This window comes from Perca flavescens, chromosome 20, assembly GCF_004354835.1.
Source record: "Perca flavescens isolate YP-PL-M2 chromosome 20, PFLA_1.0, whole genome shotgun sequence".
NCBI lineage: Eukaryota > Metazoa > Chordata > Actinopteri > Perciformes > Percidae > Perca > Perca flavescens.
The window spans coordinates 14,075,242-14,097,335 of NC_041350.1; the positions used below are offsets into that span (position 1 = coordinate 14,075,242).

The 22,094-nt window shown below is 39.7% G+C and overlaps 3 protein-coding genes across 4 annotated transcripts; all 3 read right to left on the bottom strand.

The window, feature by feature from the left end:
- Positions 1 to 4,216: 4,216 nt before the first annotated feature.
- LOC114546807 (glutathione-specific gamma-glutamylcyclotransferase 1-like) lies at positions 4,217 to 6,159 on the bottom strand. The gene is made up of 3 exons (XM_028565885.1): positions 5,814 to 6,159; positions 5,624 to 5,659; positions 4,217 to 5,042 (listed from the first exon to the last, which is right to left on the bottom strand). Exons 1-3 carry the CDS (start codon positions 5,985 to 5,987, stop codon positions 4,623 to 4,625), a joined length of 630 nt encoding a protein of 209 aa, XP_028421686.1. The 5' UTR covers positions 5,988 to 6,159; the 3' UTR covers positions 4,217 to 4,622.
- Positions 6,160 to 7,996: 1,837 nt separating this feature from the next.
- Positions 7,997 to 9,942, bottom strand: LOC114546808 (glutathione-specific gamma-glutamylcyclotransferase 1-like). The gene is made up of 3 exons (XM_028565886.1): positions 9,597 to 9,942; positions 9,407 to 9,442; positions 7,997 to 8,824 (listed from the first exon to the last, which is right to left on the bottom strand). The coding sequence occupies exons 1-3, from the start codon at positions 9,768 to 9,770 to the stop codon at positions 8,405 to 8,407; spliced, it is 630 nt and encodes a 209-aa protein (XP_028421687.1). The 5' UTR covers positions 9,771 to 9,942; the 3' UTR covers positions 7,997 to 8,404.
- Positions 9,943 to 10,870: 928 nt separating this feature from the next.
- Positions 10,871 to 17,708, bottom strand: LOC114546855 (delta-like protein 4). Of its 2 annotated transcripts, XM_028565970.1 has the most exons (11): positions 17,281 to 17,708; positions 16,933 to 17,184; positions 16,361 to 16,418; positions 15,580 to 15,843; positions 14,721 to 14,781; positions 14,290 to 14,420; positions 14,019 to 14,188; positions 13,539 to 13,758; positions 12,688 to 13,429; positions 12,417 to 12,525; positions 10,871 to 12,281 (listed from the first exon to the last, which is right to left on the bottom strand). In XM_028565970.1, exons 1-11 carry the CDS (start codon positions 17,332 to 17,334, stop codon positions 12,276 to 12,278), a joined length of 2,067 nt encoding a protein of 688 aa, XP_028421771.1. In that variant the 5' UTR covers positions 17,335 to 17,708; the 3' UTR covers positions 10,871 to 12,275. The 2 variants fall into 2 exon arrangements, with proteins under 2 accessions (XP_028421771.1, XP_028421772.1); XM_028565971.1 differs by lacking the exons at positions 16,361 to 16,418; positions 16,933 to 17,184; positions 17,281 to 17,708 and adding an exon at positions 15,999 to 16,244.
- Positions 17,709 to 22,094: the final 4,386 nt, after the last annotated feature.

The window sequence follows — 22,094 nt, forward strand, 5'->3', positions numbered from 1 at the left end:
ACAGGAAGGTGAAAAAGAGTGACTGAGAGGGAGTGCAGTCTTTAAATAAGGAGTGACCAGGTGAACTCAATCAGGTAATTAGGGGTGACAGTAGGAAGCATATGGAAAGGAAAGGAAGTGAAGTAAAGGAAGTGCCAAAAATAGGATAATATAGGATCTTTACAACAAATATACCTGCTGAACATCAGCATTTTATCATTTTCACTATGAGCCTGTTAACATGCTGATGATAGCATTTAGTTAAATTACAGCCACACAGAGCAGCTAGTGTGGCTGTGTACTCTTCTAATAAAACATTGAAAACAAAGAGGTCATGTTTCCACCATTTCAACAACGCAGTGGCATATTGTGGATTGTTTACACATGCAACTGTGAAATGTTATTTATATGCTACATGGTAATTAGCTATTAATGATTTAAATGCAACAAAAACTCAGTTCATGTTTATACATCATACAGTACAACATAGAATGTGTACATTTTCTAAATACTTTCAAGATGAAACAGATGAAAAGTTCACTCACAGATTATCTCAAAGAGCCATTTTCCCTCAGGGCCTGACAACCCTCGGCCAGGTGCAGGCAGCTGTGGTGGGTTTGAGTGTAAAAGAGATTAAGAAAATGAAATTATGAGCAGCAATGAAGAAGGAGGCAGCTCTCTGTCTGGAGCTTTCATTTTGCCAAGCCTGGTTCTGTCCATAGACCTGCTCCAAATAGATTGTATTAAAGATCCAGTGGGTGTGAGACTGAGTCATGTTCTGTTCAGATGAAAAGAAACAGTTTTGACATCAACCACTGGCCAGGATGAATGGATTCAAGAATTGTGTTTATCTTTGCGCAATGATGGATGAGTCTAAACTGTTCTTTGGACCGAGATGAGCAGCAGCCCAAGCCCAAACCAGATTCAGTCTTTTGATCTAAGTATTTCAAATAAAATATATAACATATGGAACATCAGTTTCTGTTTCTTCTTTGTTGATTGATAGGGTTGAAAGAAGACATGTGGTTTACTGCCAAATCATTAGCCATTGTTTGTGCCTTTTTAATGAATGGTCTTCCTCTTGTGGTGAAGTGGCCTTCATGACCGCACAGCACTTATGTCCACTGGCAGGAACATAGTGATTTGTGAGGTGACCCTCAGCAGCCAGAGTTGACCTACTAATAGGAGAGGGCTATGGCTCTAAAGCGGATGGACTCCATTAGTGGCACAATAACTTTCTCTTTAACACACTTCCAGGGGGACCTTCAGCCCTGCACTGACCCAGCAAGGGTCAAGAGTCAGGGTTCAAGCTAGAAACACATTACCATGCAGCTTGAGGCTCCAAAATGCATCAATATTTTTGGGAATGTGTGACCACTATTCTGGGTTGTGATAGGCCAAACGTACATCCTTAGGACGTGACCTCAACCTCTACTTTGCGGTATTATGTGCGTTTTGTTCAAGAGGATAATGGCTGACATATTTTCCTGGTGAGCAAGTGACCTCAGGAAGGGTAATGTTATTGATTAGGGGTTCAAATTGCATCGGGAGCACAGTGCATCCATGAATGTATATGTTTTGCAAATGTAAATGTTATGTCAATAGAATACACTTTTTATGTTATTTTATGTGGTTTCATAGTCATATTCACTGCAAATGCACAAAGAATAGACAAAGTCATGTGGACATGTTTTGCTCTTCTCTAAGTGAGTGAGTCTCCCCTAACTTTGTCACCCCAGGGTTTCATATTCCCTCTGCATGTCTCCAAAGAGCCCTAACAGTGTGGTAAGGAGCATTTAGTGATTTATTTATCTTTATTGTTGTATCTCTAATGAGAGTGAGTTGTAAATCCTAATGCTCTAGTCCAGCAAAATTGAGCTTTCATTGCAAATAGATAAATAAATGTTTATTTCAGACTTCATAAACACAATAAAATAGCCTTTAAAGAGCGGCAGATTTTGCAGCTACAGTTTTCTCCGTACAGTGGGAGCTGTTGTTGTTGATGTGTTTTTGTGCCACGTTGTTTTGTACCAAGATGTGTAGGTGGGTGGCATGAGCTTTAGTATTGTTAGTATGAGCAATAGGGAGTGGATAGAAACAATAATTGAACATCAAAAGAAACAAAAACAAATAAACATGGAGATAGCAAATACAATGCAGGGTTTGGTCCAGGACACATCAAATCCACTGAGTCAACAGGTATTTTTCTTGTAAACTATGTATACCACATGTTACCATGACATGTCATGTTGTAAGAATCCACAAACAAACATCTGTGTTCTTGACTCATCACTGTCTGTCTCAATCTCATTAGTTTTATTGAGAACAAAACACTGTGTCCCTAACAGTACAGAACATGGCGTATGTTGCTCTGAGTAGTAAACTGTTTTTTTTGCAACATTTAGCAACGGCAGGGAGCCATAAACTGTTCTCCCATATATCGTTTTATCATTGTTTCCAGGAAAAGGACAACCACTGGACACCGTGCTTTAGTTATGTGATGACACATTAGTGATCTGTCCAAACCAGGAGACTTTCTGTCCATGTCTTTTTACAGTACATGATCTGTTAATGTGAGCTCTTGTTGTACTGTACATTCTGTGCTGCTCTCTCTCACATCTTGAACCTTTGACCTAATTTTGGGCTGATTTGTAGGAAAGTAGAACGGTTTATTTCAGACTTCATAAACACAATAAAATAGCCTTTAAAAGAGCGGCAGATTTTGCAGCTACAGTTTTCTCCGTACAGTGGGAGCTGTTGTTGTTGATGTGTTTTTGTGCCACATTGTTTTGTACCAAGATGTGTAGGTGGGTGGTATGAGCTTTAGTATTGTTAGTATGAGCAATAGGGAGTGGATAGAAACTCCTAAAACTAAAATAATTGAACATCAAAAGAAACAAAAACAAATGAACATGGAGATAGCAAATACAATGCAGGGTTTGGTCCAGGACACATCAAATCCACTGAGTCAACAGATATTTTTCTTGTGAACTACGTATACCACATGTTACCATGACATGTCATGTTGTAGGAATCCACAGACAAACATCCGTGTTCTTGACTCATCACTGTCTGTCTCAATCTCATTAGTTTTATTGAGAACAAAACACTGTGTCCCTAACAGTACAGAACATGGCGTATGTTGCTCTGAGTAGTAAACTGTTTTTTTTTGCAACATTTAGCAACGGCAGGGAGCCATAAACTGTTCTCCCATATATCATTTTATCATTGTTTCCAGGAAAAGGACAACCACTGGACACCGTGCTTTAGTTATGTGATGACACATTAGTGATCTGTCCATACCAGGAGACTTTCTGTCCATGTCTTTTTACAGTATATGATCTGTTAATGTGAGCTCTTGTTGTACTGTACATTCCTGTACTGCTCTCTCTCACATCTCTAACATTTGACCTAATTTTGGGCTGATTTGTAGGAAAGTAGAACGGTGTGCCACAGAACTGTGCAGCTTAAAATGTCTGCTTGTTTATCCATGGATGAAAATACTTTTTTTAAAGTCTGACATGTGGCATGTGCACATGTTATTGCAACGTGATCATAGTCCATAAAGGGAAAGAAACCCTATCTGTACCAACCCTCCTCCCAGCTCAGCCCCTATACACTCTGTACTGTAAGAGCATGCATGCAGTCTCCCATGGTCTGTGGTTTCTTCTATAGCTGACTGTGTGCACTCTTAATACACAGATTTTCTACCAACTCCAGCACTACTTGACATTACATACAAGCAGTGCATGACTTTTGCTTGTTTTGAGGATCACCGTTAAATCAAATGCAAATATTGAATGCATATTTGTTGTCACTGACAACTCCAGAATAGTAAAGTTTTATATGTTTAAGGAATGTTTTTAAAGATTGACCCACTTCCTGGCTATCCTGGCATCATGAAAGAAAATGTTTTATAGCCTGCTGGTTGTGAGAATGAACTCAAGAATTGCAAAGAACAGCCGCGTCCTCCACAAAACATCCAGAGTAAAAGAAAAATTGAGTAAATGCATGTATACGATACAGTGTAATTGCACAAAAGATATCAAAAGCTGCTCAGTCTGTGCAGTTAACAAGTCTGGAGAAATACATTTCCTGTGAGAGGCTCCAGCTGTACATTCCTTGGCCACATGATGTGGGAGCATGAGGCATGCGAGCAAGCATTCAACTGTTAACATAACTATAGGAGACTTGTGTGAGCATGAGCCATAGACAAATAAACACTATTCACTTCATGCAGATTTCAGTGTTTTTATTAGAATAAATTTATACCAATATAATAATAAAACTGTTTCTGAGAGCCTTTTACAACAAAGGTGTAAGATATTCTGTATTCATCTCTTAGTGTGATGTTTTAAATGCACCACCTGAATCTGGAGTTCGTATACAGTATGTAATAAAGCCGACATTATTTCAAATTTACACAGTAGAAATATGTCAAGTAAGAAGATCAGAAGGTCTCGTTGAGGTTATGTTAAGACCTAAACCTGTTAGCCACAGAAAATGTATATATTACATTTTTTTCAAGTAGTCATCTTTCAAGCACCCAGTACCCTTAAACATGGGTTGCAGGACTTCATTTCCCTTTCACCTAGTATAAAAACATTAACATTATTATGATGTGGAGGGCCTTATGTAGTCTTTTATGAAGCTCCCAGCAGAAGGCACTTTTGGTCTGGGGGTTTGATCCCTCCGCAATGGTGGAAAATGTTCAGAACAGCTGCCTCAATAGAGAAGAGGTGCTCGTCCTCTACTTCGGGACAGTAGAGCCTCATGAACTCTGCCAGGCGGACCAGGTATTCAATATTGTGGCCCGTGTTGCCTCTACAGATGGCAATCTGGGCGGCGATCTCCTTTTCAGAGGCCGGGCCGAGGTAGATGGGGTTGTCGGAAGTAGCGATGTAGACGAGGGCCAACAGAGCACCCTCACCCTTCTTCTTAGGGATGAACTCCACCATCTCTGTTATGTAACCCCCCAACACAACCTCTCTCATGTTCAGGTACTGAAGGGACTCTTCAATCTGGGAGTCAGTCACCTCATAGGCCACTCCCCATGTGCAAGCCTGCATGATAAACAAGTGGAGGAGGAATGTTAATGGTATAAATAATACAGTACACTATGTTATACATGTCAAGTACGACAAATAAAAGACCTCATTTGACACCCAAGGAGTGTTTCATCTAGATTTAGTGAATATTCACAGCTGGAAAAGTACCTTTTCAGCTCGATATAAATGATGCATGACATCATTGTATAGAATAAATCACTGTAGTAGTAGTATGAATCTTGTATCAAACTGATATAAGGATAAGGTTTCTTGAGGAAAGGTTAAGGTTATGGGTTTACCCAGTATTTGTTTCACAGCATCACTGCATGTAATATTATATACAACTATATTAATATTGCATAGGTAGGTAGGTTGTATGGTAAGTCTTTTTGTGTGGGTATTTAGCTGTTGCACATTTGAAAATGGTCTCTACCAGCTCTTTGGGACAGTTGCTTATGTTTACTAATAGTGATTGGGTTAAATGATATTTCTCACTTTTGTTATCAGTTGTCATGAAATGGTAATGGTAGGAATATAGAAAGTGGATTCACTACTGTGTGCTGTATATAGGCTCAGAGAATAGACTGGGCTCCTACCTCCTGATCCTCCACCAGAGTGGCCACTCTGCCTGGCTGTAGAAAGCAAGAACACAGGCAGTGAGGACATGACTACACAAAGTAATACATAATAAACAGAAGAAATCTAAAAAGCAATTCATCTTAAAATATTTGAACCAATTGGAGAGCAATACAATAGAACATGTATTTTAGAGGCTACGAATCTCACATTTTCCTTGTCCCCTCGATAAAAATCATCTCCGTGCCAGAAGCGCCTTTTGTATCCTTTAATGCAGCCAACTTTGCTACTCTTGTATGCAAAATCAGGTTTCCACACTAAGGAGCCATATCCAAATATCCACAGGTCGCTCTTTTCATTGATAACAACGTCCCGAGGTTTCATAGTAATCGTAAAAAAGGCAGAAATATTCTTCCAGTAATCTTAATGCAATCTTGTCGAAAGCGTCGCGTCTATTAAGATGCCATCAAAAGCAGCGTTTGGACGTGTACATACTGTCTGTTTCTCTTCGGTATAAAAACACGTGTATTTGTTGTTCAGAGCACGTCAGAGTGTTGAAACGTTGTCGACAAATAAAATCACAGGAGGGGCGGGCTTATCTAACGGATAAAAACCAATCAGAGTGGTTTTAGTTGGAACACTTTACATATTTACCAGTGAACATGGGAAACAGTACTCCAGACATTATTGGCTGCTGCACTTACAGTACATGTAGAAAAACAGTAGGTTTCAGTTAGAACTGATGAATTCAGGCCTGGTAACGAAATACAATTATTTCTTTATTTCTTTCTTTCTCAAAACTTTCCTTTCATATGCAAATATGACATGACAGAGATTTTCTTTTTTTTCTTTTCACAACCTTTTTTTCACATCATGGTCAAAGGCATACTATTGTTGCTACTGTTTTGTGTCAAACAGTCAGTGAAAGTCCAGCAGGTAATCACTCAACCTATAAATAGCTGGGACTGTGTGCTCTCATTAAGCTCATTACGTGTCTGTGTTCTGCTCAGGTCTGTCTAGCACAGGCTGATCACTTATGTTATGAATGACTGTTTGTTTAAATATGTCTTTTTGTTTGAGTATTTCCTTACATTGCTTCCAATTACACTATTGTCCACTGAATGATTGCTAGCATGTCATGTTGTAGGAATCCACAGACAAACATCTGTGTTGTTGACTCATCGCTGTCTGTCTCAATGATCTCATTAGTTTTATTGAAAACAAAACACTGTGTCAGACAGTACAGAACATGGCGTATACTTTTTTTCAGTGGTGATTTAGCAACGGCAGGGAGCCATAAACTGTTCTCCCATATATCGTTTTATCATTGTTTCCAGGAAAAGGACAACCACTGGACACCGTGCTTTAGATTTGTGATGACACATTAGTGATCTGTCCATACCAGGAGACTTTCTGTCCATGTCTTTTTACAGTATATGATCTGTAAATGTGAGCTCTTGTTGCACTGTACATTCCTGTACTGCTCTCTCTCACATCTCGAACCTTTGACCTAATTTTGGGCTGATTTGTAGGAAAGTAGAACGGTGTGCCACAGAACTGTGCAGCTTAAAATGTCTGCTTGTTTATCCATGGATGAAAATACTTTTTTTAAAGTCTGACATGTGGCATGTGCACATGTTATTGCAAGTTGAACAAAGTCCAGAAAGGGAAAGAAACCCTATCTGTACCAACCCTCCTCCCAGCTCAGCCCCTATACACTCTGTACTGTAAGAGCATGCATGCAGTCTCCCATGGTCTGTGGTTTCTTCTATAGCTGACTGTGTGCACTCTTAATACACAGATTTTCTACCAACTCCAGCACTACTTGACATTACATACAAGCAGTGCATGACTTTTGCTTGATTTTTTAGGATCACCATTATATCAAATGCAAATATTCCAAATGTTTGCATGCATATTTGTTGTCACTGACAACTCCAGAATAGTAAAGTTTTATGTGTTTAAGGAACGTTTGGCTGCACAACAGGAGTTTTTAAAGATTGACCCACTTCTGGGCCTGGCAGAGATTAGGACCCTGGCAATCCTGGCATCATGTAAGAAAATGTTTTATAGCCTGCTGGTTGTGAGAATGAACTCAAGAAATGCAAAGAACAGCCACGTCCTCCACAAAACATCCAGAGTAAAAACATTTTAGAGTAAATGCATGTATACAATACAGTGTAATTGCACAAAAGATATCAAAAACTGCTCAGTCTGTGCAGTTAACAAGTCTGGAGAAATACAGCATTTCCTGTGAGAGGCTCCAACTGTACATTCCTTTGCCACGTGATGTGGGAGCATGAGGCATGCGAGCAAGCATTCAACTGTTAACATAACTATAGGAGACTCGTGTGAGCATGAGCCTTAGACAAATAAACACTATTCACTTCATGCAGATTTCAGTGTTTTTATTAGAATACATTTTAAAAATATACAAAGTATACAACTGTTTCTGAGAGCCTTTTACAACAAAGGTGTAAGATATTCTGTATTCATCTCTTAGTGTGATGTTTTAAATGCACCACCTGAATCTGGAGTTCATATACAGTATGTAATAAAGCCGACATTATTTCAAATTTACACAGTAGAAATATGTCAAGTAAGAAGATCAGAAGGTCTCGTTGAGGTTATGTTAAGACCTAAACCTGTTAGCCACAGAAAATATATATATTATATTTTTTTCAGGTAGTCATCTTTCAAGCACCCAGTACCCTTAAACATGGGTTGCAGGATTTCATTTCCCTTTCACCTAGTATAAAAACATTAACATTATTATGATGTGGAGGGCCTTATGTAGTCTTTTATGAAGCTCCCAGCAGAAGGCACTTTTGGTCTGGGGGTTTGATCCCTCCGCAATGGTGGAAAATGTTCAGAACAGCTGCCTCAATAGAGAAGAGGTGCTCGTCCTCTACTTCGGGACAGTAGAGCCTCATGAACTCTGCCAGGCGGACCAGGTATTCAATATTGTGGCCCGTGTTGCCTCTACAGATGGCAATCTGGGCGGCGATCTCCTTTTCAGAGGCCGGGCCGAGGTAGATGGGGTTGTCGGAAGTAGCGATGTAGACGAGGGCCAACAGAGCACCCTCACCCTTCTTCTTAGGGATGAACTCCACCATCTCTGTTATGTAACCCCCCAACACAACCTCTCTCATGTTCAGGTACTGAAGGGACTCTTCAATCTGGGAATCAGTCACCTCATAGGCCACTCCCCATGTGCAAGCCTGCATGATAAACAAGTTGCAGGAGGAATGTTAATGGTATAAATAATACAGTACACTATGTTATACATGTCAAGTACGACAAATAAAAGACCTCATTTGACACCCAAGGAGTGTTTCATCTAGATTTAGTGAATATTCACAGCTGGAAAAGTACCTTTTCAGCTCGATATAAATGATGCATGACATCATTGTATAGAATAAATCACTGTAGTAGTAGTATGAATCTTGTATCAAACTGATACAAGGATAAGGTGTCTTGAGGAAAGGTTAAGGTAATGGGTTTACCCAGTATTTGTTTCACAGAATCACTGCATGTAATATTATATACAACTATATTAATATTGCATAGGTAGGTAGGTTGTATGGTAGGTCTTTTTGTGTGGGTATTTAGCTGTTGCACATTTGAAAATGGTCTCTACCAGCTCTTTGGGACAGTTGCTTATGTTTACTAATAGTGATTGGGTTAAATGATATTTCTCACTTTTGTTATCAGTTGTCATGAAATGGTAATGGTAGGAATATAGAAAGTGGATTCACTACTGTGTGCTGTATATAGGCTCAGAGAATAGACTGGGCTCCTACCTCCTGATCCTCCACCAGAGTGGCCACTCTGCCTGGCTGTAGAAAGCAAGAACACAGGCAGTGAGGACATGACTACACAAAGTAATACATAATAAACAGAAGAAATCTAAAAAGCAATTCATCTTAAAATATTTGAACCAATTGGAGAGCAATACAATAGAACATGTATTTTAGAGGCTACGAATCTCACATTTTCCTTGTCCCCTCGATAAAAATCATCTCCGTGCCAGAAGCGCCTTTTGTATCCTTTAATGCAGCCAATTTTGCTCCTCTTGTATGCAAAATCAGGTTTCCACACTAAGGAGCCATATCCAAATATCCACAGGTCGCTCTTTTCATTGATAACAACGTCCCGAGGTTTCATAGTAATCGTAAAAAAGGCAGAAATATTCTTCCAGTAATCTTAATGCAATCTTGTCGAAAGCGTCGCGTCTATTAAGATGCCATCAAAAGCAGCGTTTGGACGTGTACATACTGTCTGTTTCTCTTCGGTATAAAAACACGTGTATTTGTTGTTCAGAGCACGTCAGAGTGTTGAAACGTTGTCGACAAATAAAATCACCAGAGGGGCGGGCTTATCTAACGGATAAAAACCAATCAGAGTGGTTTTAGTTGGAACACTTTACATATTTACCAGTGAACATGGGAAACAGTACTCCAGACATTATTGGCTGCTGCACTTACAGTACATGTAGAAAAACAGTAGGTTTCAGTTAGAACTAATGAATTCAGGCCTGGTAACGAAATAGAATTATTTCTTTATTTCTTTCTTTCTCAAAACTTTCCTTTCATATGCAAATATGACATGACAGAGATTTGATTTTTTTTCTTTTCACAACCTTTTTTTCACATCATGGTCAAAGGCATACTATTGTTGCTACTGTTTTGTGTCAAACAGTCAGTGAAAGTCCAGCAGGTAATCACTCAACCTATAAATAGCTGGGACTGTGTGCTCTCATTAAGCTCATTACGTGTCTGTGTTCTGCTCAGGTCTGTCTAGCACAGGCTGATCACTTATGTTATGAATGACTGTTTGAGATCATTTGTCCCCACCTGTCACTTACTGTGCATTATATTTGATCAGCTAAGTTGTTAAAGAAACTCTTTTCTTCCAACCTCACACAAAGCTTACTGCCCCCAAGTGGTAGTAACAAGACAAGACATTTCTGCATTCAATCTGATGCCCTATTATTGGCTGCAGGAGTTGAGGTGAATAAATGTTAGTGACTGGGCTGTGGGCCCGTTTGCTGTGCTCAGTAGTGAAATGACATATGCAGATTTCCTTATTGACACAGGTGCAAGCATATGCCGTGTTTTGTTGAGTTTCTCACATCTCACTCCATTCCCTCCCCCTTTCAACTCGCAGCCATAAGAGATAGCTTATCACCAGAGATCATATCTAGTCTCTTTGTTCCTCAGTGTTATCTAAAAATACAGTAGGAGTTCAAAGAAGCAGTTACGTACTGTAGAAGGACCACACATTTCTTTATTTTTCACATACAGATGTTTTTTGTTTGTTTTTTAAATGTCTTTTTGTTTGAGTATTTCCTTACATTGCTTCCAATTACACTACTGTCCACTGAATGATTGCTAGCACATTGATTTCACATCCCACTGACACAGATGACATGCACATACTGTAGCCATGGCATCATAGAAACTCTACCAGGCCAAATATGACTATTTATAGACAATGAAGCCACTTCCACACCAACTGACACAAATAAAGTTTCTAGATGATTCCAATATATAGAGTAGGATCTCTATTTGACCACACATACACTCAACCATTGAAGACCAACAAACAAACAGTGTAGCAGATATGTGTTCATTGTTTCTTTTTATAACAAAAAATAATACAAATAAAACACAACTTTAAAAATAAATTCACCTTTTCTGAGCAACAACTTAAAAACAGATGTACAATTCATACTTCTAATCTCAACATATAAATATACAGTATATACAAAATAATCTTATAAAACACAGAAAGAAAAAGATCAATGCTTCATATTCTTAAATTACTAATGAAATACTAATCTTACAAAATAACATTATTGGTTCAGTAATTTCCTTTGAAGGCGTCCTTGGTACGATAGTCAGTTCATGTATTTCTTTGTCTTCATTTAAGGGTGATCTTGCATAAGGTAAAACAAGGCCTTATCATGAGTTTCTATGCATGGCGCTATAGCATATTGCATCTTTTGATCTTTTATGTTCATTTTGCTGTGCAAAGGACTCTGAATAAGGCGGGGCACATGCTTTTAAACACATATATAAGGCTTTGTGATCTAGGCTGCATACATTCTTTAAATAAAAAGGATTTACAAAACTGATAACCCTAAATATCTTTCAAAAATGAACCGTTTTCAGTAGTTTATGACCCTTTCTGATTAAGCACAATGCTGATTTTTCTTTGCATAGCGCATTTCAGGCCACAAAAAAATGGAAAATGCTGGCTCCTTCCACATGCTAGTTGGCAGTAAGTTGATTTGTTGATTGCTGATTACTGCAATAAAGTGGAGAGGAGTACATCAAGATAGTCCTCCAATCAACACGCAGGCATAAACATCTCGGCCTGTTGCCCTTGGATGAACTTGGACGGAGCAGACGAGGGCTTGTTTTCAAAAACATTGAAGGCTTATCCACAAGTCAGATTTGCTCATTATTTATAGTCTTTTCAGTCTTTACATTCTCACAAAGATTAGTAGCTTCAGTTCTAATGAATATCGTAGATCACACCGGCTCCATCCAGTTATCAAATGTATCAAGAGCAGCAACTTTAAATTTAAATAAATCCCAGTCTCTCCACACTTGTAAACAGTCCACAAGAAATCCAATGTTGACAGTGAATAATATCTTTCATTTATTATACCTGAAAAAGAAGAAAAGAGCTCAATCACTACTTTAGCATGTAAATGTAACATCTAAAATAACAGAAAATAAAATGCTATTTCTGGTTAATAATAAAGGTCATGCAAATAGATTCATTAGGAAAAAGAAAACATACCTCAGTTGCAATGATGCATTCGTGTTTCTCCTCTGCTATTACAAAGACAGACTGGTACATTGAATCTCTGGAAGAACATATTGTTGATATTCTACACTCTGGCCTTTCACTGTGGAGTGAAGATGAATTGTGTTAGTTACTGAGCACAAAAAAACAAAATGTCTCACATTGACGTCAATGAACTGATCCTAGTTAACATATTCAAAACTTTCCGGTAAAAGTGACAGAAACATTAATCAACTGCTCATTCAACCCATTCATGTGCACGTACCTGTACATTCTACTCAAATGCTTTTTTTCTTCTATTGTCTTTTCACAGTTTTCATCTTTGTCCAAAAAGGACAGTTCATCATTGTACCCCATGGAGGTTTTATAGTCCAGGTGGTAGTGGTTGATGTGTTTGTGATTAGACTTTTCCCTGGGACAGTCCACCTCCAAATCCACCTTTTTATTGGTGTTCTTGAGTTCTAGAGTAGAGATGAGGTTCTCTTTCTGAAAGTCAACCTTGGAGAGGTTGTTCATGGTCTCTGAGTCCTGCTCCTTGCTTCTCTGCTTTTTGATGCGACGTATTACTACCACTACCATGCAGAAAAACACTAGAACAGCCACCAGGCCTACTCCCAAGCAGATGGCTGCCAAGCTCAACGTGTCACTGGACTCCCAGCCTATGTTGGGGCTGGGGGTGTTAAGTAAAGCCACGTCGTCGGACTGGCACTGGGGGCCGCTGTAATGGGCAGGGCAGAGGCAGGTGGGCTGGCCTTTGTCTCCAGTGGTGCAGGTCCCACCGTTCAAGCAGGGTTGAGAGGCACAGCGGTCTGTTAGCTTGTCACAGTGGCGGCCTGTGTACCCTGTGGGGCAGGTGCAGGTGTAGTCGTTGATGCGGTCTATGCAGGTGGAGCCGTTTGCACAGGGGTTCCTGGCACACTCGTTGATGTTGATCTCACAGCGCTGACCTGTGAAGCCTGAGCGACAACTGCACAGCCGGAGGTTACCGTGGATCACACAATGTCCACCTATGCAAAACAAAACAACATTATAGAAGCCTTCCTATTACGATTCTATTTAACACAAACATACAGAAAAGGAAGAATCATTGTTCATGTAGAGACAATGATGTATTACCATTGGTGCATTGCAGTGAGGTACATTTATCCACTTTCTTCTCACAGTTAAGTCCAGTGTAGCCTACTGGACACTCGCATATGTAAGTGTTTCCACTATCCCTCTCTCTGCAATTGCCACCGTGAAAGCAGGGTGTATCTGCGCAGGTCAGCATTCTGTGTTCACAGTGTGTCCCTTCAAACCCCCGTGGGCACACACACCTATAGCCATTCTCAGAGTCCTGCAGGGGGAGAAAGAAAGAAAGTTATCAAAAAGCTCCCTGTCAGATGTTTTTCTTTATCATATCCTGTTCGCGACTGCCCTAACGAACCCCATTATCCTTAGTTTGAATTCTATTTACAGTGCAAAGTCTGTGAACTGGGTCATCTACTGACTTGACAATCGATAGCATCCTCCTGGACTAGCAGATAGAGTGAGGCAAAAACAAAAACAGGAAAGCCTGTGTTGTGGGAAAGGAGAGAGAGAAACTTCCGGACTCACCAGGCAGTGGCCTTCGTTACGACAGGGCTGGCTGTCACACTCCCTGACCTCCAAGTCACAGTTAACCCCGGTGAAGCCTGGCATGCAGGTGCAGGTGTAGCTGCCCTGGCCTGTGTTCATACACGTGGCCCCGTTGGCACAAGGTTTGTGATGGGTGCAGTAGTTCAGATCTGCAAACAAATGGGTGGGAAACGTTACTAATGGAACAAAAAGAGGCACCACATTTGAAGCAGCTTTTGTTTATTTACAGTACAAAGAGGTAGTTACACACCTTGGTCACAAAATATGCCTCCCCAGCCTTCCTTGCAGGTGCACTGCCACGGCTCTATACAGGTACCATGTTTACAGGATGGATGGAGTTTACACACATCACAAAAGAGTCCCTGCCAGCCCTTTCTGCATCTGTTCACACATAAAACAGTACATCATTACTGTTGGCTCATACACATTTTACCCTCATAGGTCTGTTGCCTCTTTGGCACACTCATGACAGAGACAACACCTAATGAAAAAAAAAAATCTTTATAAATATTATGCTACTTTGCATCTGTAGTCCTCCACAAATAGATTATTTATTGGTTTATCGGTTCTTAATGAAGCTGCTGTAAATGTTTATTATTGTGTTTGTGGATCCCCGGCTGCCATTGAACAGAAAAGAAAATGTAATTAGAAAATTATGAAAAACCATAAGTAATTACTCACTTGCACTCTCCAGGTAATGTGCAGTTTGCATTTCTTTCGTTGCACCCTTCCAGACAGATAGCTGAGAAGAAAAAAAATCAAACAATATATTTAGATATCTAATTTGGCTTTCATAACAAACTGTAAATAAGAGTTTTATCACTGTTAAATAATTGTTTTCTTCGCACAATAAAACCTGTTACCTGTCACCTCTGTGTATGTGACATTGATTTCACATGGTTTTATGGTGTTTTAACTGCTGGTTAGTGTGGAGCAGATGCTTGTTCTCAAAAAAAGCAGGACAGCTGCCCCATTGTTATCGGTAGGCAGCCCTGTTTGCAGCTGCTGCCCTACCCCGCTTCAACAATAGAGCCCGCAATTTAGTGGCGCGTGGCGTGCGATAATGCCGCGATTAACCCCGGCGCGCGCTGCTGGGCGACCACCGCCGATCGGATTAAACCGCACGCGCCCACAGAGAAAGCAAACCAAGTGTGCTCTCTGTCGTCAAATTTCACCTCTCCCATTGAGTTTAGCTGCCATCCGAAAATACACACCTGTGATCATGTAACAGGTAATCTAGACATCAAATCTCTAAACAGGATTTATTCTGAAATATGTATATCTCTATATGTCACTTTGCAGTGTAGCTTAACGTTTAAGGAAAACTTCGTGGAAGAATAAAACAAGGTAGGCTACCCATACATTGTAGGCCTACCAAAAAAACTGTTTCTTGGCTATTTGATGTTCTGTAAATTAGGTCATGGCCTATAGACTTTTAGCTCCCTTATGGAGCAATGTGTACGCCTAAAACCTGCCTTGTGACTTTTTTTTTAATCATAAACAAAGGAAAGTGTCCATATGTGTCTTTACTCTTGCTTACGTTCTTGGCAGTATTCTCCCTTCCATCCCGGTAGACAGGCTAATTGCCCGTCAGGCTTGCAGGTGTAGTGGCCAAAATGGTCGTCTCTCGGAGCGCATATTTTGGAACAAGTGTCCCCGTAGTAATGTTCATTGCAGATGAACCGGTATGAGTACCTTAGCTCCGTCTGCGTCCCCCTCTGCACATCATGGGACCACTCACGCCCTATTCCCAACTGTCTTTGGATGGCAAAAGAACTAATCAAGAATTCAGGGTTGGTGGTATCTATGAGGAACACAACATCAGACATATAAAGATTACTTTAAAGCAGACAGACAGACAGTTTGCAATTCATGGTGTAGTTGATAAATCTAACAATTATCCCAGTGATTTGTGTAACAATGCACAATATGTACACCGAAATGTCCTCATCCTCTCACATGTGACCATTATTCCTCGTTATGAAGGACCTAACAAAAAAGGTGAAAAATCCAGGAAAAGGCTGTCATAGGATTTTTGGCAAGGCTTCATATTCTCACTCAAGCCTGTACACTTTCCCATGCATGCCAAAAATAAAACAAGGGAAGTGCAATTGTGTTGGAGAGATTTGATTGTGAAGAATTGTCGTGTGACTCACTAGGCATCCAAAAAAACACGGACCCATAACGCTTTAAATGCCAGATAAATTTGGCAGCACGTTCAGTGAGGGTTATTGATTAAATATGCGATAGGTAATAAGTCATTTAGGCTATCCATGGCATGTCTCCCTCTAGTGGTGAACAGGCAGTGCACGTCTCCTCACCTTCAGGTCGGTCCGCTGCAGGAGAATACCGGGCTTCAATAACTAATGAGAAAGCACCCTGTGGGGACGAATGAGGAAATAAACGTCACCAAAAACATGAAAATAATATAAAATGCATTTTTGTTTCACTAAAATACTGATGTAGTGGTTCTCACAAACATTATACAATAGTTTTAGGTTTAGGTTTTAGGCTACATTTCATGTGAAATTTTCAAAATGAAAATGTATGAGACTAAATGCTTTCTTTACGCACAACGTGGACAACATATGGATGCAGTAAACCACCAAACATCTGATCTACAATGTTTGTCTTTAAAAAAAATGTAATGTATGTAATACCTAAAAGTAATAGTGCAGTAAATCGTTTTGCGTTGATTTGATGCATGTAAAATGATAAAATAGGCTATTAATGATTTTCTCAAAATATATGTTAAAAGGTAATTTTGTCACTTAGAGGAAGTCTGTTTTTTCTTCTTTTAAATTCATTACTAAATCTGTGTTTAAAAAAATGATATTAAATTTGGTGTGTACACATTAGCTTGGTTTCCGCGCCGCAGGACAGGTGCTCTTACCGGCCAGGTGAAGTTGAGCGGCAGACGCAGCCTGGCGTCCTGCTGGATGCTGAAGGAGTCGATGCCCAGAACAGGTGTGGTGACTTTCCCAAATATACAGTCTCCAGGAGACACCACCGTCTGGAAGTTCTTTAAACAAACCCTGAAATAAGTCCTGCAGCCAGTCATGCTGCAACTAAGTCCATTGGCCAGCAAACCTTTAGTATTCTGAAAGTGATGGAGATCTATCTCGAACACACCTGATCCCAGAACCTAAAAGGATACAAAAAGTAAGCACAACAAAATAATGCAACATTTGTTTCTTAAATAATTATTTCCTAATTTGCAAAGATAAAAAAAACAGGATACCTGAGTAAATAATGTTACAACTATTGCGAGGATAGAGGTGAACCAAACGGCCATCCTTTAGAGTTTGTTGTGCGTATCCTTAAAAAATGAGTTTGTCCTCCAACAAAAACGCTCCTATTCCAAGTGGTGATGGCGAAAACGGAGTGATGACAAATAAAGTGATCAGAATAAATATAATCCTTCTTCCAAAGCCTGTAGGACAAGATCCAGCTGCACATCCGTATCCAGAAGAAGAAGTTGGAAAAGACCGAGTTATCCAGTGCTAGAGGTTAGACACATATCAGTAACGTCAATATCCACAAGTGAGTCTGTCTGCGGTCTTTATGTTGCCCATCCATCGTGCCGGTCAGATGTTGTTTGAGTTTGCTGTGCTGATGCGAGGCTTGTGTTGCCAACAGTGATGCGAGCATGTGGCGGAGCATCAGCGCATAGTGACTCCCAGTGAAGGATGTTTGACGATCGTCCCAGTTTATATACCGCAGTGTGGTGCAATTACAGACACTGGCAGTCACTAAACACCGCCCACTCTGCTCTCCACCTTCTTTTTGCTCATCATCATTCATTATAATTTCGGAGGAGATTGTCTTTGCCTCAGCTGGTCCAGAATGAAATGCAATTTTCTTTTGCGCTTTGAAGGCAGCTTGTTCTTCCATTAAAAACAACATTGCAAAAAACAAACTAAGGTAAAATAATTATTATAAAATCTACAGCAGGTCAACCTGGGTAGTAAATTCACCGTTGGCTACCAAAGACACAAGCTCCTTCAGTGAACTACAGGAACATTTTCTTCAGGGATCACTGATAGTTTGGGCGTCTTTACACGCCTGGATGACCTGAGTGCCTTTTACGCTTGTGACCTCGCAGCCTTCTCTCTTGTTTCTTGTGTTTATTTTAGATAGAAGGGACTGAGCGGGAGATAACTCCACAGCTGAATGATAATGGATTGTTATTGCAAACACATGGTCTCACTCATAAATCAGCTGAGGAACCAGCGTTTTACAAAAATCTGGCGCATATAAATGAGTAAAGATGGGTCTTCTGAAACTTACTGTACATGTTTAACATTAATAATAATGCAATTATGTTTCTTGGGAAATATTTACACATCTGTCTCAGATGCTCTAAATAGACTTTATTGTTTTATTATATTTTTTTAGAATCATTTGGAAAGCTTATATGTGAATAGACACACAGAAACACATGGCACACACACACACACACACACACACACACACACACACACACACACACACACACACACACACAGTGTTGATTATACTGTAGAATGAGGGGAAAAGACACCATATATTTGACTTTGTTTATTATGCTTAATAAAAAGACCATAACAAGTGGAAGCACCCAGCTGTTCAGGCACTTTATTTATCATAACTAATAATGCCCTCAATTGAAAGCAAATTTGTACAAATTAAAGTCAAGATTGTATCCTTCATGAAGCCTAACAATGTTTGTTGAAATAACATCCACTAGAGCCAGTTGAAAAAAAAACATCTTCTTTCATGTGTATGTACAATTGTTCAGAGAGGGGAAAGAAAAATGTTTAACAGTATATAGAGGTTTCTAAGCAAATAAATTGAAATATACATTTTTTTCATCACATGCTGGGCACAGGAATTGTTACCTTTATCACCCCCGCAACAGGCCAACTTGTCTGGGAGGATTTACAGTGAGGGAACAGGATTTAGGAACTGTTCCCTGGCCATGAAGGTGTCCGGCTGAACAGCTCTCATACTGAGCTGACTTCATCTCCAACCTTTGACTTATAGGTCTGAAGTTCCACTTTTGGGCAGGGACAATGGACTATTGAGTGTGGAGCAGTGTGACTAAGAGGCCCAGACATCTCACAGCTCTGCTGCATTGAAGTATTTGGCGTTCCCACCGTTGACTGAATCACACAGATCCTGTGAAGGACCAATGCTGCCTTGTACAGTGGTTTAATCCTGTATTCCTGTTCTGTGTTATGTATTAAAAATGACTTTAATGCACTTATCTATGGGGATCTCACTAGTTTATATGGCTGCTATGGACTCTAGAGCCCCATTAATCTCTTTTGTAGAGACAAGTGTACAGTGCACATGAGCTCCTGCCCTCCCTTCATACATGTCAAAACATCCATACACTTTAATATTAGATGGACTATGGTTACGGTTTGCCAACTGTAGCTCAGGTTACAATTCCTTGTAAAGCTTTGGACCGTGCAAAACAAACAGTGATGCTCAGTTTGGATCTTCTTAGTGCAGCATGAAGGAAAACACTGGCTTGGATCAGATATGGAGAAGTGCCTTTCTAGTGACGAATATACTAGACTTTCTTGATATTTACATGTTAATCTCTTGGTTTTAATCTATAGTTTTTTCTGTCTATAAATAGACAGAACGCCTGGCCTGAAATAATAAGACATTTTAGCAGTATAGGTTATTTACTCTAGGCCAATGCAAACAATAATCTAACAGGCTCTTTTCTGCTGTGTTGCTCTAGAATAAACACAGCCTTGGAAACAGACATCGGCCCACCACAGTTCCATCTCAGCCTTGTATAGGACAGTATTTTTCTTTGTGACAGTGTTTTGTAAAGCTGACTTCTGATTGTTCTATGGCTTTTCAGCTGGCATCCAAACCCTAAAAATAACATTTTGATTGGGAAACGAAGAGGTATGAAAGTGGCTTTGGACTTATTAGGCCAGTTGCTATTTTATGAGAAAGTGCCTGATGCAATTGTTTGGTTCTTTGGCAGACTGATGTTTGTTCCCAGGAAAGCTTGCCTTCTCGACAGTATTCATAAATTATACATTTGTACAAGATGTTTGAAATGTCATTACTCAAAATACTAATAATTTAATCCAATCACGGATGTGCTATTTCGGCTCTCATCAATCCTGGACTTTTTTCAAATGTAAGCAACTAACTCAAAACCTGTTGCCTTAAAGTTTTTACACAAGGTGAAACTTAACAGGTCAAGTTGTATTAACACAGAATTGTAAAATGATGCAGTAGACAAATCAAGTTTATGTAAGTAGTCATTACTAAAAATCATTAGTAAATTCAAGTTTCTCAAGTCATGTTGAAATATCACAAATATAGACTAGGATATGCAAAACTAAAGAAGGAACTTTTCTAAATGTGTTTTTTCCTTTTTGACAGCCTGATTTTAAGAACAATGCACTCAATACGTTAGTTCCAGGTAAGGTAACAATGCATAGATTGTAATATCCAATGTATTCTATATGGAATATCACACTCAGGAGACTTTACAGATATCCAATCTTTATGACCAAACAACCCACACTGCCCAGACCCCAAAACATGAAAGAATGAGTAGTGACCACCAAAAAGTTGAATTACAACTAAATCTGGGTTTACAGTGTACTTATTTATTTCCAAAACACAAGAAGATTATATATCGTCCCCCATCAATACAGGGATCAAAGACCTTTTTTTAATTAAACTGCCCTCTGCTTATGCCAATTTGTATACACTGCCAATATTTATTTATTTTGCACTCGATAGTGTCACGTGAAAACATTGTGCTGTGTGATTATATATCGCTTTACTGTTGATATTGGCATTTTGTTTTTTCTTCTATTGTGTGTCTCTTTAGATGCACTCAGACTGGGCAGACCATGTTCTCCTCTTAATTTACCCTGCAGGTTCAATGGGTCGCATGGCCTGATTTGGACCGTCTCTGGCCACTGTTCCAATAGTATCAACAATATGGGCCAGTGTAATAGGAAATTAGCTACAGTGCAAACAGATGGCCCCTTTTACTTTCAGAAATCAGCCCGGTTTAATGCAGAGCAGTTTAACACTTCTTTACAGCGCATTTGATCTCTATGCCCCAATCTGTCCAGCCAATCAATGGGGCTTTTGATGTGCGCTGCCAATGGATCTGAAGCATCTGAGCATATCGCCTTCAGAAGAGAAATCACCTGCTGCTGCTGCAATTAGAAAGGCGAGGGGTGGCTTCCTTTTCTCACAGCACAGTGAGTAATACTGCCTTCAGATACACAAATACTGTTTCTACATATTTTTGGGGGATGTTTTGTTTCATGCAAAATATTTGAAATATGTGTGTGGAGGTTCAGGGTGTAAAGAGAATATCCAGAACAACTTTATGTGCTTAAGCCAAGGATTAAATGTTGAATTTAAGGAGAACACATGGCAGTATGTCTGATGCAGTAAATAGCTTTGACATATGACAACATATTTTGACAATATACTAGAATATATATATATATATATATATATATATGCTATAATATTATCAAATGTGTCACATATGGACCGTAAAGTTATTTCCAATTTGCATCCGTGGCTGCATAATTACCTAGAGCAAAAAACAGTTATGGATGTCAGTTTCCACTCAGTTTAACCCTTCAAACCTTCAGCTAACACTATGTTGAAGTTAGACAACCTGACATTATGGTTGCTAAGGTCTTATAAGAGCTTCTCTGTTGTGGAACTTTGCAGCCACCCTTCTGCTATACTGTTGACAAAACACTTCTCTGTCAGCACTCCTCTACCCTTACAACACAACCAGCAACACACTTTGGTCACTGACACCATGTTGTGATGCAGGTGTCACTACCTGTCTGAGTAATGGGACTGAAAAGAGGTAAATGGTAGTATCATGACATCATTTATGCCTGCGGCATCATTTATGGCTCAACGGCACACGTTTTTACAGTAAAAGGCTCCTGCTCAGGTTAAAGGCATTACAATAAAGTGTGTAAATCCGGTCGGGGTGATCTGAGGCCATGTGTTTAACAGTTGTCTGTGTGCCAGTGTGCCAAGAGACAG